This window comes from Coffea arabica, chromosome 9e (genome assembly GCF_036785885.1).
Source record: "Coffea arabica cultivar ET-39 chromosome 9e, Coffea Arabica ET-39 HiFi, whole genome shotgun sequence".
Classification (NCBI taxonomy): Eukaryota; Viridiplantae; Streptophyta; class Magnoliopsida; order Gentianales; family Rubiaceae; genus Coffea; species Coffea arabica.
In genome coordinates, this window is record NC_092327.1 from 12,517,846 (window position 1) to 12,535,659 (window position 17,814).

The following is a 17,814-nucleotide window of genomic DNA, read 5'->3' on the forward strand; positions in this document are numbered from 1 at the left end:
CAGAAATATTCAGAAAATAACGCGAGTTCTCTCATGGCTTTCTATGAAAGCTCTTTGAACATTTTAGAGAAATTTTTTTGAGTGTTCATGACTTATCAATTGAAGAACACGTTCGATTATGGTGTCTTCTACTATACCAAGGTTTGTTGACCACGTGATCAACAGGTTAAGGTCTTTTGTTCTAAACGTTGATACAACTTCTAGGCTCTTGGATCTGTATGTTGTGGGTTGCATGTGAGATAAAACGCTGTTTGTATCAGCTGGTATTAGAGCTAGTTAAAGGTATAATTGTTATATCTTTGTCTTTGTTTATTTGAGTTGAGTTTTCTATTTAATTCTTATCTGTTTCATACTTCTTGGCACTAGGGTTTCTTGTTATCGTTAGTTTGTTTGTGTTATAATCTGTCTGATGTCTTAGTTGCTTGTCTCTTTGTGTTTCTAGATCAGAAATTGGTGTTAATTCGTGTTGGTTATCGTACTTTTATTCCAGAAAATACGACAAAAAGAGATAAATCCCATCCGCTAGGGTTTCTTGTTCAATCGTGTCTTGAATTGTTCATTGTGCTTTAGTTTCCTATGCAATCTGTCTAAAGTCCTTGATGTTTACTTCATGGTGATTTCTGTCCAGTTTTGATGTCAATTGGTGTGGTTTATTCGTGTCTTGCTCCAGAAAAGAAATCGACAAAAAAGAAGAAAACAATTCCAGCCGCTAGGGCTTTCATAGTCGCACACCTTAGGATTGCTGTTTCTCATTTCTGCCAGCACTTGTTCTTGCTGTTTTCATTCGTTTTTAGTCCCAGAAATTTGTGTTATCATTAGTTCTTATTGGTAGTAGGGTTTTGGGTTGTTAACAGAGAAAAATGAGTCGTGATTCTCGAAAACTTTCTGGTCGTGACCATTCTTGAAGGATACCGAAACTGTTTCTTGGAATTATTGCTTGTTTCGTGATCAGTTTGGAAAAGAATAGGACTGTTTGAGCATAAAACCCTTGGAACTTGAACCGAAACTACAGATTCCTTGGAATTTGTTGATTGTTCAAGTGACAACCTAGAAATTCTTGGTACTCTAGTCTCGTATATGGACAATTGTTCCACCCTTCATCATTCTCATTGAAAAAAAAACCGAACCTTATCTTGCGTAAACATGAGAAACCGTGAATTGTTTGGGGTTGAATCTTCAAAACCTTCTTCGTTCTTGAATTCTAGAACATCTACTTATAATCTTGCACAAGAAAAAATTTCTGGGTTTTTGGGACTGAAACCTATTCATGTTCAAACCTGCAAAAAAAAAAAAATAAATAAATTCCAGCAGCTAAGCCTCTTGGTCTTGAGCTCTGGACTGGTTTAATTCAGACCAGAATTTGAGCCACGAAAATTGTTGTTACAGCCACGAAACTTGATCAATCAACACACCAGAAACATCCCAAATTTGTGTTTTTGAGGGTGATCAAGTCGGTTGAATAGAAAACAACCAAAACAGCCGCATACCCAATCCTATTCCAGTTCAGATTACAAGTACTTAAATCCGACAATTGTGTTACCCCAATTGCGTTTGGAATTCATTGAAACCAGTCTTGAAAAACCTTGATCCATTGGGAAAAGGGAAACAAACTAGATTTGTTCCTAGGTAAACAGTCCAAATAAATTTCAGATTACAACAGATACACGAGCAAGTTACGACAGCCACAAATTAGAGTCGAGTTACCTCGCTAAACTTGTTCTTGTGTCGAATTGCTTTTCCAGTTTTTCTTGAGTAGTTAATTAGCTATCTTTTCATAGTTCTAGCCATCAGATTTCGTCCTTTAGAGTCCAACAATTTCATCCAAATTTCAAGTAGGTTAGGTCTTAAGTTTGACGTAAATTTCCAGAATTTGCAAGTGTCAAAAGTCCAGCTTTATTGTCTCAATCTCCCCAGCGTTGTGTCGTATCTTTTCTAATCCCCTGAGACGTTAATCCTAGTTCTTCTCCAGTAGTTTTTAGACATAACTTCCAGCAATTTTACCAGCATAGATTGCATAATATCAGTCAGGTTTTTTAGTCTAAAGTGCTAAGTGTATCTCGGGTAGGAAATTTCCATCTAGGACACATTAGTTCCAGCTTTGAATTCTTGATTCTAGCCTTCATAAACAAATCTGTCCAACAGGTTTACAAGCTAAAATTGAGTCTTTTTGAGTCATAAACTCATCCAAGTCAGTTGTGTCATTCGTCCGCTTAAATTACCACAATCATAAACGAATTCAAGTTGATAAGTAGGTCAACACTACGGAGGGACTCTAGTTTCTTCAAGGAGCAATTCGAAGGGTCTCGAGAGCTGAATTGGTAAGTGTATTAGAGTGATTGTGTGAAACACGAGGGTTGAACGCATACATGTGAGGGAGTGAGTTGGGAAACTTCCATCCTTTCTTTAGTACTAACATTTTACAAGTTACCTAAGCATGATGGAAGGTGAACAACAAGCTCAAGGCTTTATTTGGTGATTTTTCCAGAAAATTCAACAATTCCCTTGAAGCCATACATGAGCAAATTGATAAGTTGGAACTCTCACAAATTGCAACTAAAGGTAGCCGTGGGAAAGCCAATGAGCAAGAATCAAGTGATTCTAATTTCGAGGGTGGATATGAGTTGAGGCAAAGGAGACCTAGGCGCAACACTAAACCGGTTGGTGATTCCATAAAAGAGATCAAGGTGAAGATTCCATCGTTCCAAGGAAGGTTGGATCTAGATTTGTACCTAGAATAGGAGAAGCGGATTGAGCCGGTATTCGACTACAACACCTACTCCAAGAAGCAAAAAGTAAAATTGGTAGTGGTGGAGTTTACAGATTATGTAGTCATCTGGTGGGACCAAGTTTCAACCAGCCGAAGATGAAGTGGGGAACTAACCTGTTCAGACATGGGCCGAGCTGAAACAACTTATGATGAAGCGTTTCGTCCCAGGTCACTACTACCATAACTTGTTCTAGAAGCGTCAACATCTTCAACAAAGAGCTCGAAGTGTCGAAGACTACCACAAGGAGATGGAAGTCTTAATGTTGGGGTTGACGTTGTGGAAGACAGGGAAGCCACAATGGCTAGGTTTCATGGAGGTTTAAAACCACTTGAAAATAATGAATGAGGGGAATAAATTATTTCATTGATCCAAAAAAATATATACAACAGGTTTCAGCCTATATTAGGAAACTATACACAATTATATCCTTAATCCTAGGAATAAGATGTCACCCCAATTTAGCTCCTCTAATCTCTCCTAATTTACACGGTTTTATTACTCAATATTCTACTTCCCAAAAATGTAGATTTTCAATATTCTACTTCCCAAAAATACAGATTTTCCCACACTCCCCCTCAAGCTGGTTTGAAGATATCTTTCATCACCAGCTTGCTCACTAACAAATCAAACTGTTTTTTGGGAAGACTCTTTGTAAGCAGATCTGCCACTTGGTCTCTAGTTGGCACATAGGTCATGCAGACTACACCTCCTTCTATTTTTTCTTTGATGAAGTGCTTATCTACTTCAACATGTTTCGTTCGGTCATGAAGAACTGGATTGTGAGCAATAGAAATAGCAGCTTTATTGTCACAATACAATTTCATAGGAAGTACTTCTGAAACCTTCAACTCCTGTAATATTCTTCTAATCCATATCACTTCACAAATACCTTGAGCAACAGCCCGAAACTCTGCTTCTGCACTGCTCCTTGCCACAACATTCTGCTTCTTACTTCTCCAAGTTACCAAATTACCTCCCACATACGTACAATATCCAGAAGTTGATCTTCTATCTGTTATACATCCAGCCCAATCCGCATCGGTATAGGCTTCAACTTGAAGATGTCCTCGTGCCTTAAAGAAAATACCTTTGCCAGGTGTTCCCTTTAGGTACCTTAGGATTCTATGAATTGCTTCAAAGTGCTCTGGGCCTGGTGAATGCATGAACTGACTAACAATACTTACTGGAAATGCTGTGTCAGGCCGAGTGTGTGATAAATAAATAAGTCTTCCAACTAGTCTTTGAAACTTTTCTCTGTCTTTTACTTTCTCTACACTAGCTGGTTGAAGTTTCAAATTTGGCTCCATGGGAGTTTCAGCTGGCCTGCATCCCATCATACCTGTCTCTTTGAGCAAATCAAGCACATACTTCTTTTGACTTACAACAATTCCCTCCTTGGATCGTGCAAACTCCATCCCGAGAAAATACTTTAAGTTTCCCAAGTCCTTGATTTCGAATTCCTTGGCCAGAAACTTCTTCGAATTCTCTAATCCTCCACAATCATCCCCTGTTAAAATAATGTCATCAACGTATACAATTAAAATTGCAACTTTACCTTCTTTTGAATGCCTATAAAACAAAGTATGGTCAGCCTGACTTTGTAAGAAACCAAATTTTTTAACAGCTTTGCTGAAGCGTTCAAACCAAGCTCTTGGTTATTGTTTAAGCCCATAAAGAGATTTCTTCAGTTTGCAAACTTTTCCAACACCATATTTGTCTACAAAACCTGGAGGAAGACTCATAAACACCTCCTCTTCTAGGTCTCCATTCAGAAAGGCATTTTTCACATCAAGTTGGTACAATGGCCAATTTGCATTAATAGCAAGAGATAAAAGGACCCGAATAGAATTTATCTTGGCAACAGGGGCAAATGTTTCTTGATAATCTATTCCATGGGTTTGTGTAAAACCCTTCGCAACTAATCTGGCCTTGTACCTTTCTACAGTACCATCTGCTTTGCTTTTAACTGTAAACACCCATTTGCACCCAACAATCTTTTTCTCCCTAGGCAACTCCACCACATCCCACGTATCATTCTTCCTCAATGCTTCCATCTCTTCAAACACTGCAGATTTCCAGTTCTGATCAACCAACGCTTCTTTAATGTTTCTAGGAATCACAAGTTTTGAAATTTCAGTGGTAAAGGCTCTATATTTAGGGGAAAGGTTATCATAGGACACATATTTGGAAATTGGATGTCTAGTACAAGTACGGGTTCCTTTCCTAATGGCAATGGGAAGATCAAGATCAGATTCTTGAGTAGGAAGATTTAAAACTGGGTCAGATTCTGGAACAGCAGAAGAAAAGAAAGGTGAAGTATTACCTGATGTATTTGGACAGACTTCCCTCGAGGACTTCTCATGAACAGGAGCTGGACTCATCAATGGACCTTCACCCTTTTTAAAAATATTTCTCCTAGTGTATACCACAGGCTCAAGATTGGAACGATTTTTTTCTCGTCGCAATATTTCCATATCTGATAAACCAATATCAGTTTCTGCATTATCAAATTGAGGGATCTTCGTTTCCTTATCTGTTTCAAAAATTATAGTTGGTAAAGCTTCAGTTTCCCAAAAATTTGATTCACTAGAATTCTCCCCCTGAATCAAAGGTTTGTTAAAGAAAGGAAGACCTTCCAAAAAAATTGCATCCATAGTGACAAAGACTTTCCGTGTGAGAGGATTAAAGAATTTGTACCCTTTTTGATTTGGAGCATAACCAACAAAGACACATTTTTCGGCCCTAGGATCCAACTTGGACCGAGATTTCTTTGGAATATGCACATAAGCAGTGCATCCAAATATTTTTAAAGGCAAATCTGAATTAACTCTTGATTCAGGGAAATTTTTTTTAAAACACTCTAAAGGAGTACTATATTGTAAGACCTTGGAAGGCATCCTATTAATTAGGTATGATGCTGTTAAAACAGCATCCCCCCAAAAATATTTTGGTAAGTTCATACAAAACATCATGGCACGAGCGACTTCCAACAGATGTTTGTTTTTACGCTCGGCAATTCCATTTTGTTCGGGGGTATCAGTGCAAGAAGACTGATGTAAAATCCCTTTTTCTTCAAAAAATGTTCCAAGGATACTATTATAATACTCTGTTCCATTATCAGACCGCAAAATACTTGCTTTTGTTTGAAATTGATTTTCTATCATGTTATAGAAATTTTGAAAAATGGTTGCTACTTCTGACTTCTTATGCATTAAGTATACCCAACATAGACGAGTATGGTTGATAAGTGACTAATTTACGTAATAATTGTATGATATTTTATATTATTTTTAGTCACTTTAGTTATATTATTGGTAGAATATGAATCATTTTGGCTATAATTGGTGAAAAATGCTTTTAAGTGATTAAATGAGGTTTTTATCATTTTTTACTTGGATTTTGTGTATTTTGACAGTTTTGACACATTTTCGTATTTCGGCTATAACTTGAGCTACAATGATCAGATTAAGATGATTCTTGAACCAATTTGAAGATAAGATATAGATCTACAACTTTGGTGAAGACATCTAAATCCAGTTTGAAGGTTTTCCAGGTCAAAATGCCGAATTACAATAGCAAATTTCTACTGGTTGAAACTGGAACAGGGCAATGAGCAGGTAAGGGTATTTCGGTCATTTCTCAGCCTACACAGATCCAAATGAGGTGATTCTTGATGCATTGGAAAGCTAACTCAAAGGGCTACAAGTTTTATGTTTTGGTCAAGAGCTAAATCAGCTTTTATCATCAAGAAAAGATCGGTTGAAGTTGGACCAAAAACAGAGCAAGTGATCCACACTCGGATCCACTATTCATCGGAACCCTCGGTTGTTTCTGGGTTAGTGGATCCGAGCTCGGATCCATACGGATCCGAGGTACTGTAGCAGCTCGGATCACAGGTCAGAAAAGGCTGCTCTATACGCGTAAAACTCAATTTCACCTCCACCAACTCACATTGGATGCTATACATGTGAGAAACATTCCCAGCTGTAAAAGGGAGATGTAATCCTCATTTCTTGACCACCTTTTCATCATAAAAGAGCCAAATTCATTGCAAAAAGAGAATGGGGAGTTCATAGCAGAAAAATAGAGAGACATACGGGAGAAGCTTGAAGTTGCAGAAATGTAGCTCTTTCATCTCCCTAGTGTTAGTTTAGCTTAGTATAGAGTAGTGTAGCTTTTCCATTCTTGTTTATTATCTAGATTAGGATGAAGATGGAGGATGAAGAAGGCAAGGAAGAAAGCTCATGTGACAAGGGTTGTATTCCTTCCAAACTCTTTATCTTTTGTATTTGATTCCAAATTTAGTTAATATACAAGTTCTGGATTTTGTGTTCAATATGTGTTTCTAAAGTTTATACCTTGGGTTTGGTTGAACTTTCTATAATTGTTAGTGTTTATTATTTGGTTATTTGACTGCTATGATTTGAGCAAGTTATTTAGCACTTTAGCTCTTGAAATCATGATTAATCTGGTACCATTAATTGTGATTATCTAAGGTGTTGTTTCTGCAATGAAAATTGAGATTTAACACTAGTTCAAGAAGTGCTAAACATAGGGAGTACACTCACGAAAGTAGAGGTACACTTATGTGGTTTTTAGTGATTCATTTCATGTAATTTCATTGAAGAAATGAACTTGTAGCTAATTTCATAACCATGAAAATAGGTATGGATTAGTTATGAGTATAATTGATTCACTACGAAAGTAGGATTCAAATGCATAAGGAAATTACACCATAATTAGCCTAGATGTAGTATTCAATGATCCAAATATAGCACTTGCATGAGTAGTTAGGGATACCACAACCCAAGGAGCTTTCATTTGTTATTTTGTATAATTTCAATAGGTTTAATTTGTTATAATTCATTGATAGTCTAAATAATAGAGAAGCTTTAGTAGTACCGGTAATTGCAATCTTCCTTGTGGGATCGACCCTTAATACCCTATACTCGCTCACGATTCGTATACTTGCGATAAATCGCGTGTGGGGTATTTAGGAGTTTATAAATGTAAAACTTGATTAGGATGAGCTTAATTATATATGTATACTCCGCGCACGTCAATGGTCGTCTATGAATGTTACAAACCACCTTTTTCCCAAAACAGTAGTAACCCTTGAGGGTCCCCAAACATCACTATGAAACAAATAAAATGGTTTTGATGGTAAATAAGGCCTTGGGACATAAGATTTTCGTTGACTTTTAGCAAGCAAACAACTTTCACATTTCAGTTTCAGGGGGTTCACATTCTTAAAAAGCAAAGGAAACCAATGTTTTAGATAAATAAAACTAGGATGGCCCAATCTGTAATGCCAAACCATTATTTGTTCATAAGCAGATACAGAAATATTACTACTAGACTCTTGAGCAATTTGAGCACTAGGTGAATTATCCTCAAGACAGTAAAGGCCATTGATCATTCTAGCTCTGCCAATCGTCATCCTCGAATTCTTGTCCTGAAAAGCACAATGAGATTCATCGAAAATAGCCAAACAATTAGAATCTTTTGTTAGTTTACTCACTGATAAAAGACTGCTGGCCAATTTTGGAACATGAAGAACAGATTTCAGGTTAACATTTTTTGAGATCTGTATTGAACCTTTTCCAGCAACAGGAGAGAAACCTCCATCTGCAACCTTGATCTTTTTATTTCCAGAACATGGTGTATATGATTGGAAGAGTTTAAAAGAATTTGTCATATGGTCTGAGGCTCCAGAGTCTATGATCCATGGAGCAGGAAAGGTTGAGGAATTAGACAAAAAAGAATTGAATAGAGCCTTAGATCCAATACCTGTATGAGCCATAGAAGCATTAGGAAAGTCAGATGAGGTAGAACTGGATTTCAGTAGCATAAGAAGATGCTCCATTTATTCTTTGGTGAAGGGGCCAGCATCAGCTTCATTAGCAGTAGGAACTCCTCGTCCAGACTTCTCTCCTCCTTTGTTTTTCCAATTTGGAGGTTTTCCGTGCAGTTTCCAACATGTGTCACGAGTGTGACGAGGCTTATTACAATAGTCACACCAGACCTGTGATTTTTCACTGGATTTTTCTCCTGTTCTACGCTGATAAGTTGATGTTTTAAAGGATGAGGCAACCTCTAAAGCCGATCCTTCAACAGCAATTCCAGGACCCTTCTTTCCCAGCATTACATTTCTTCTGCTTTCCTCCCTTCTAACCTCTGAGAACACCTCACCAATTGAAGGAAGAGGCTGTCTCCCAATAATTCTCCCTCTAACTTCATCAAATTCAACGTTTAGCCCTGCCAGAAATTTAAAGATTTGGCTGTCTTCAACAGTTTTCTTATGATGCTGAAAATCCTCTGTTGATTTCCACTCATAGCTGTTGAAGAGATCCAAATCCTGCCATATTCGCTTAAGCGAATTGAAATATTTTGTGACAGTGTCTTCCCCTTGACGTAGATCTCCAATTTTGAGAGTCAACTCGAAAATCCGGGACTGATTTCCCAAATCAGAGTACATCTGATTGATATTTTCCCATAACTCTTGTGTCGTTGAATAGCACATGTAGTTAGAACTGATATCTTCCTCCATTGAGTTTACAAGCCATGTCATAACCATGGAGTTTTCCGCGTCCCATGTTGCGTAAGTAGGATCCGTGCATATTGGAGCCTTTGTTTCACCAGTTAAATACCCCATCTTGCCACGACCTCTGATATACATCCGGACTGCTTGTGACCATCGGAGAAAATTATCTCCATTCAGCCGAATGGTAGTAATCTGAATTGAGTGAGAATCAACACCAGTTTTCAAGGATTCGATTCTATTTTTGGATGAAGAGGCAGTAGTTTGAGGATTAATGGTAGAGTCTGATGATGTTTCAGACATGATGAAGGGACAGGGGACAATGTGAAAAAACAACTAGGAGGAAAAAACAGGCAAACCTAGCTCTGATGCCAACTTGAAAATAATGAATGAGGGGAATAAATTATTTCATTGATCCAAAAAAATATATACAACAGGTTTCAGCCTATATTAGGAAACTATACACAATTATATCCTTAATCCTAGGAATAAGATGTCACCCCAATTTAGCTCCTCTAATCTCTCCTAATTTACACGGTTTTATTACTCAATATTCTACTTCCAAAAAATACAGATTTTCAATATTCTACTTCCCAAAAATACAGATTTTCCCACAAAACCCGAAATAGCAGAACAAGTCGAGTTACAATACTATGTAGAGCTGGGGGATTTGGTGAAGAAGGCCATCAAAATCGAGAGGAGAAATAAGAGGAGGGGTCAATCGAGAAATTACAACCAATCTTCACCTTTCTTTACTCGATTTTCATAGCCAAAGAAAGAAGATAAAGGATTGGTCAGCTTCAATAGTCCAAAGCTGAGACAAGAAGGACCAAACCAGCATCTAGACCTCATGTGGATTCGGTTAAGACTAGAAATCGCGACACCAAGTGCTTTAGATGTCAGGGCCGAGGACATATCACCAGTCAGTGCCTAAACCAGTGGACCATGATTATTCTACCTAATGGAGAAATAGTCATAGACGATGAAGTGGAGTACGAGGATATGCCTCCACTCATGGAAAAGGAGGAAGGAGAAGAGTTTCTAGTAGATGAACAAGTCAGACTTGTCATTAGACTCACCTTAGCTACTCAAGCCAAGGAAGTGGACAACTTGCAGAGAGGAAATATCTTCTACACTTGATGCGACATCAAAAGCAAATGTGTAGTTTGATAGTTAATGGGGGAAGTTGTGCTAATATAGCAAGTCTTATGATGATTGAAAAATTAGCACTCCCAACATTACGGCATCCAAGACCATACAGATTACAGTGGTTGAATGACAGCAGAGATGTTTGAGTGACCAAACAAGTCCAAGCTCCTTTCCGCATCGAACGATATGAAGACATAGTCTTGTGTGACGTGGTTTCGATGTAGGCATGTCATGTCATGGCAATTTGACAAAGGAGTTAGCTTCGATGGTGTCACAAACAAATTCTTCAAGCATGAGAGCCAAAAATTCACTCTTGTACCATTGACACCAAGTCAAGTTCGTAAAGATCAAGAGAGACTTCAAAAAGAGTGTGAGGCCGAGAGCAAAAAGAAAGAGGATTCAAAGAGTGAAAGAGCCAAGCAAAATGCGAGGGCAAAGATGGTAGATAAGTCGGCCAAAGGGGAAAAATAAGAGAGCAAACACACTATGATAGTGAGAACTAAGGGAGTAAGGAGAATTTAGGCAATCACACACCTTTACTTGTACTTTTGTGCAAAGAGGTGATGCTAATTACTAGTGAACTCACTTACACATTACCTTCTAGTGTTGCTTCTCTCTTGTAGGAATTCGAAGATGTCTTTCCCGATGAAATTCCAAGTGGACTACCACCAATCAGGGGGATTGAACATTAGATAGATTTGGTACCTGGTGCTGCATTTTCAAACAAAGTAGCATATCGAATGGGACTAGAAGAGACCAAGGAGCTACAATGACAAGTTGATGAGCTCTTGACTAAAGGATGGGTGCGAGAAAGTTTAAATCCATACATGGTACCTGTTATATTGGTTCTCAAAAAGATGAAAGTTGGCACATGTGAACCGATTGCAGGGCTGTCAAAGTGATAACGGTAAAATATTGACACTCTATCCCTCGATTAGATGATATGCTAGATGAGTTTTATGATGTTGTTATTTTCACGAAAATAGATTTAAAAAGTGGCTATCATCAAATTAGGATGAAAGAGGGCGACGAATGGAAAACTACCTTTAAAACTAAACATGGACTGCATGGATGGTTAGTAATGCCATTTGGATTAACTAACGCACCTAGTACATTCATGCAGTTAATGAATCATATTCTTTGTCCATTCCTAGGAAAATTTGTGATTGTGTGTTGTGATGACATTCTGGTATATAGTCAAACTTTAGAGGAGCATGTCGAACATTTGAAATCTGTTCTTGAAGTACTTCGAAGAGAAAAGATATATGCTAATCTCAAGAAGTGCTCTTTTTGCACCAACCAGCTTGTCTTCCTAGACTTTGTTGTGAATGAGCAGGGTATAAAAGTGTATGAAGCCAAGGTAAAGACCATTCAAGAGTGGCCAACTCCTAAGTCAGTTGGAGAGGTACGCAGCTTTCATGGTTTAGCAAGTTTCTATAGGTGATTTATTAGAGATTTTAATATTATTGCTGCACGTTTGACTGCTGTTGTTAAAAAGAATAAAAAGTTTGCATAGGGTGAAGGCCAAGAAAAAGCCTTTCAATAACTTAAACACAAGCTCACGCACGCACTACTACTTGCACTACCAAGTTTTGATAAGACTTGAAATTGACTGTGATGCTTTAGGTGTTGGTATTGGGGCTGTTTTTTATGCAAGAGGGTAAATCTATTGCATATTTTAGTGAGAAACTAAATGGGGCAGTATTAAATTATTCTACTTATGATAAAGAGTTGTACTCATTTGTTAGAACTTTAGAGACTTGGCAACATTACTTGAGATCAAGAGAGTTTGTTACCCACACTGACCATGAGTCAATTAATCACATTAAGTCTTAACACAAGTTGAGTAAGCGTCATGTCCGGTGGGTTACTTTCATAGATACATTTTTTTAATGTGATTAAGTACAAAGTAGGAAAAACCAATGTGGTTGCTGATGCACTTTCACGAAGACATTCCTTACTCACTGCACTTGATCCTAAATTGCTTGGTTTTAAACTGGTTAAGGAATTGTATACTAATGATCTAGATTTTGCTTCAATTTATTCTACATGTGGTAAGCCGAGCATGGTAAGTTCTTCATCCATGATGGTTTTCTATTCTACCTCAATAGATTGTGTGCTCCTAATTGTTCTATTCGAACTTTGCTTGTTAGGAAATCACATGGAGGTGGATTGATGGGGCACTTTGGAGTTTCCAAAAGTCTAGTAGTCCTTCAAGAGCATGTTTACTGGCCTAAAATGAAGTGGGATGTGGAGCGAGTTGTGGCCAGATACATCATTTGTTTTAAAGTTAAATCCAAACTTCAACCCTATGGTTTTATACACCTTTACCAATTCTTAGTGCACCTTGGATAGACATTTCTATGTACTTTGTTTTAGGACTATCTAGGACTAAGAAAGGGAAAGATAGTATCTTTGTTGTTGTCGATAGGTTGTCAAAAATGGCACACTTCATCCCTTGTCATAAAACTAATGATGCATCTCATGTTGCAAATTTGTTTTTCAAAGAAAGCATTAGATTGCATGGAGTGCTGAGGACCATTGTCTCTAATAGGTATGTAAAATTTTTGAGTTTTTTTTTTGGAAAACTCTGTTGGAAAAGTTAGGCACTAAACTGGTATTTTCTACTACTAGTCATCCCCAGATTGATGACCAAATTGAGGTCGTCAATAGGACCTTCTCTACATTCTTACGTGCTATAGGAAAAACATTAAAACATGGAAACAGTGTTTACCATATGTTGAGTTTGCGTAAAATCATTTTGTGCATAGTTCTACTCTCTATTCACCATTTGAGATTGTTTACGGCTTTAATCCTTTGACACCACTAGATTTGTCACCTTTGCCATTTTCTGAGTGTGTTAATTTAGATGGTGTTAAAAAGGCTGATTATGTGAAGAAGCTACATGAAAAGGTTCATTTCAATATTGAGTATCGAATTGCACAAGTTGCTAAGCAAGCAAACAAGGGTCGTCGAAAGATGGTTTTTGAACCTGGAAATTGGGTGTGGTTGCACTTGCGCAAGGAGAGGTTTCTTGTCCAATGGTGTAACAAGCTACTACCATGTGGAGATGGGTCATTTCAAGTTGTGGAGTGTATCAACGACAATGCTTACAAACTTGACCTCCCTGGTGAGTACAATGTTAGTGCAACATTTAACATATCTGATCTTTCTCCTTTTCTTGCAGATGATGAAGACGATTTGAGAGCAAATCCTTTTCAAGAGGAGGGGAATGATGGAGACCAAGGTGAGCAACCAACTATGCAACTCGAGAGGGTTTGAGTGCCTTTGGGATCGGTTACACGAGCATGAGCCAAGCAACTTCGTGATGCATTTCAAGGTTGGTGCTTGCTGTCCATGACCAAGTTAATGTTCCAAATACCATTGAAGGTCTTGAAGATAAAGATTTGAAGGTTGTTCATCTCCTCCAAGTCAAGGAAGCTTTGGTCGAGTCAATTGAATTTCATGATTGAAGCCGAGTTGATTAAATTAGTTTCATGATTAGCTAGTTATTAAATTCGTTAATCAGTTAGTCTTTTCAATAATAGTTTTATTTGGCTATCTTAACTTGCTAATTATAGCCGAATTATGGTGTCCTATTTGGTTTAGGAAAGTCATTATTTAGTCTTGTGTCTTATATGGCTATTAATACCCTAACGATGACGGCTCTGTTTGGATCCATCAATTTTTCAAAAATTAATTTTTCAAATCCTATAAAAATTTTTAAAAAGTACTCTAAAAGGTACTTTAAAAAGTAGTCTAAATTTTTTTTAATGTTTAAAAAATATTCCAAAATATATTCTAAAAACTCTGTTACTCTTAAATATTCTAAAATATATTCTAAAAATATCTCAACATATACTATAAAAACTCTACTATAATAAAATTTTTCAAAACCACCCCAAAAAACAGTTAATCCAAATAGAGAAGACATTTTTTTTTCAATAATAATCAGAAATACTTAGAAAATAACAAGAGTTCTGTCATGGCTTTTACAAAAGCTCTTTGAACATCTTAAAGAAATTTCTTTGAGTGTTCATGACTTATCAATCTTCAATTGTGGCGACTTCTGCCATACCAAGATTCGTTGACCACGCAATCAATAGCTTAAGGTCTTCCGTTCCAAACGTTGATACAACTTCTAGATCCTTGGGTCTGTGTGTTGCGGGTTGCATGTGAGATAGAACGCAGTTCGTATCACCTTTCCATAGTCATCCTAGAATGTCTAAATAGTAGGCTGCCAAATTTATCCTTATAAATTTTTACACTACATCACGATATCTTAGGCTATTTATAATCTCAATTAATATTGGAATGTAATTTTTCATAATAATAAATTTTCTTTGTATTTTAAATTTTTTTTCTTTTATACTAGGAAATAGATATTTTAAGATGCTTTATCTTTGACTTTTGAACAATTGCGCAAGACTTCATTTTGAATCTTATCAAAATTGAAAATAGATTAAAAATAAATTATAATTCTTTGATTTCATGTAATTTATATTTTACCTTTTTTTTGCTTATTATATTGCTAGTAAATACAAATTTTTAACTCAAAACTCTATATATTAAAATGAATCAAGTATTACAATTGGAGAATTTTATTATCAATCCCCATCTATTTTTGAATAAAAATATCAAAATTCACATAAATAAAACCAATATTATTATAGAACAAATAAAAATAATAATAAGACACATTATGTCCCATAAACTATTTCAGGGCAATTAAGTCAAATTTGCATCTAACATATTTCATTTTGACACCTAAATATTGATTATACCAAATATTAGAAATTGTAAACATTCCATTTTAATTTTTTTTAATATAAGTAGAAGGGCTCGAACCCAAGATCTCTCATTGACATTCCCTTCTTCGAACCACCTAATCCATCCGTTCTCGCATTCCATTATGACTTTTCTACCAAACCCAAGAATAATAAAGTTTTCACCACCATTCTAGATGGAAATGTATTCTGGGTGAAAAAATCTTTCTATTCTAGGCATTTACACATACCAAACGAGAGATAAGGGGAAGGGGTAGATCCAAATGGGTCAATGGAGAATCTGAAAGGGACTGAATCACCACTGGATTAGACGGGTGCCTGTGCACCTGTTGGTGGAATTTTCAGAAAAGCTTGAAGAAGAATTCAAGTTGAGAGATTTGATCCCTTGACGTACACCCAATGATAGCTCTGTGAAATGATACGATTCTTTATTTTTTTTAAAACCCAAGCCTAATTGGTAGGGACTCACTAGTGGAATTTTAAGGAAAGACTGGAGAATAATGAAAACTAAGGGATTTGATCTCTTGATTTACACCCAGGAGCTTCATGAAATCATTCGATTCTATTTCATCGGAAGAGAAGGTGTGCAGCAAGGTTGGAGGGTGTTCAAAAGGCTCTTTCCCGGAGTGAATGCAGATATTTAGTGAAACTTGAGAAGAGACTAATAGCAGATTACAATATGATTTTAGAACAGGAGGAGTTGTTATGGTACCAAAATTCGAGGGTAAATTGGCTCAAATATGGGGAGAGAAACACGCGATATTTCCATCTGACCATAATTGCTAGACGAAGGAGAAATCATGTAACATGCCTATAGGATGAAGATAACCAATGGCAATCTGATCCAGGAGTGGTGGGCAATATGGTGAGAAGTTTTTTTCAACAACTTTATTGCTCGACGGATGGAGTGGAAGAGGAAGTGCAGTGCCAAATAAATTTTCCACAATTGAGTGATAGAAGTCTAGCATCTCTAATTCGTCCAGTGTGTCCCAAAGAAATTGAAACAACGTTGTTTGGTATGGAAGGGAATAAAGCCCCTGGCCCAGATGGTGTTCCAGCGAGTTTCTACCAAAAAGGTTGGGCAATTACAGGAGGCTCGGTGATTGATTTCATCAGCAAAGTTTTCAAGGAGAATAAGGTTCCTGTAGAGGTAAAAGGAGCTGTTATCTCTTTAATTCCGAAAGTCGAGTTCCTTGAAAAAGTGAGCCAGTTTCGGCCAGTTTCCTTATGCAATGTGCTGTTTAAACTCATCACCAAGGTGATAGTGAATAGAATTAGACCCTTCATGCCGAATTTGGTAGGGGAAATGCAATGTAGTTTCATTCCTGGAAGACAAATGATGGATAATATTGCAATAGTTCAGGAGATTGCACATACCGCCAAGAAGAAGAAGGGAAAGAAAGAAATTCTGGTAATTAAGGTTGATCTAGAGAAGACGTACGATAGGATAAACTAGAGCTTCTTAGAAGAAACTTAATATATGGTTGGGTTCCCGTATAAACTCGTAGAGTTGATAATGGATTGTATACGATGGCAGTTTACAGAGGTAATCTGGAATGCGGAAAAATTGCCAGCGTTTACGCCCACGAGGGAATGAAGCAGGGTGATTCTTTATCACCATATTTATTTGTGCTCTGTATGGAGAAGTTGAGTCATATGATAAATGAAGCAATAGGGGTAGGCAGGTGGAAACCAATTCGAGCTTCTAGAACAGGTCCAAAACTCTCTCATCTGATGTTTGTAGATGACCTCATTTTATTTTCGGAAGCAAGTGTAGAACAAGCTAAAGTTATAGCTCATGCAATGCAGAAGTTTTGTAATATGTCTAGGCAAAAAATCAATGTAGCTAAATCCAATTTGTTTTGTTCCAAGAACATATCCAAAAGGATAGTAAAAAAGATTAGCGCACAAACAGGGATGAGGATAACACATGACTTGAGGTGACATTTGGGAATGCCGCTACTCCACAATTAGGTGTCTAAAGAGATGTTTTAGGGTTTATTAGATAAAGTTTAGGGTAAACTTGCGGGCTGGAAGAAGAAGTGTTTGTCGTATGCAGCGAGAATGACTTTGATCAAGACAGTGCTATCGGCACTCCCAACTTACATGATGCAAACAATGGCAATCCCCACCTCTGTGTTGGATGAGTTGGAGAAATGCATGAGGAACTTCCTTTGGAATGGGATAGAGGACAGGAGAGGTATGCATACATAAGCTGGGGAATTGTAACCCAAGCTAGGTGCAAGGGGGGTTTAGGAATACGGAGATTAAAGAAGGTGAATAAAGCCTTACTTGCAAAATTCAATTGGAGATATCATGAACAAAAGGGAGCATTGTGGACAGAGGTCCTTAGAAGTAAATATAGTAGTGAGGAGGAATTCCAAAGGTTTATAACACCTCCCAAAACAGGCGCTTCACCAGTTTGGAGAAGCCTAAGATTTGGAAATGAAGTGATCAGGAAAGGTTTGAAATGGAGGTTGGGGAATGGCGAACGTATTCGCTTCTGGAAAGATTACTGGGTGGGGAATTCATCTTTAACCGATGATGTGTTGAAAGAGTTGCCAGAGAA

The 17,814-nt window shown here is 37.3% G+C and overlaps 1 protein-coding gene across 1 annotated transcript; it reads right to left on the minus strand.

Moving 5' to 3' along the window:
• Positions 1–8,634: 8,634 nt before the first annotated feature.
• LOC140014603 (uncharacterized) lies at positions 8,635–9,612 on the minus strand. The gene has a single exon (XM_072065670.1). The coding sequence runs from the start codon at positions 9,610–9,612 to the stop codon at positions 8,635–8,637; it is 978 nt and encodes a 325-aa protein (XP_071921771.1).
• Positions 9,613–17,814: the final 8,202 nt, after the last annotated feature.

Bases quoted from the DNA above. Each gene is read 5' to 3' on its own strand.
- LOC140014603 (XM_072065670.1), bottom strand. From the start codon at position 9,612: ATGTCTGAAACATCATCAGACTCTACCATTAATCCTCAAACTACTGCC.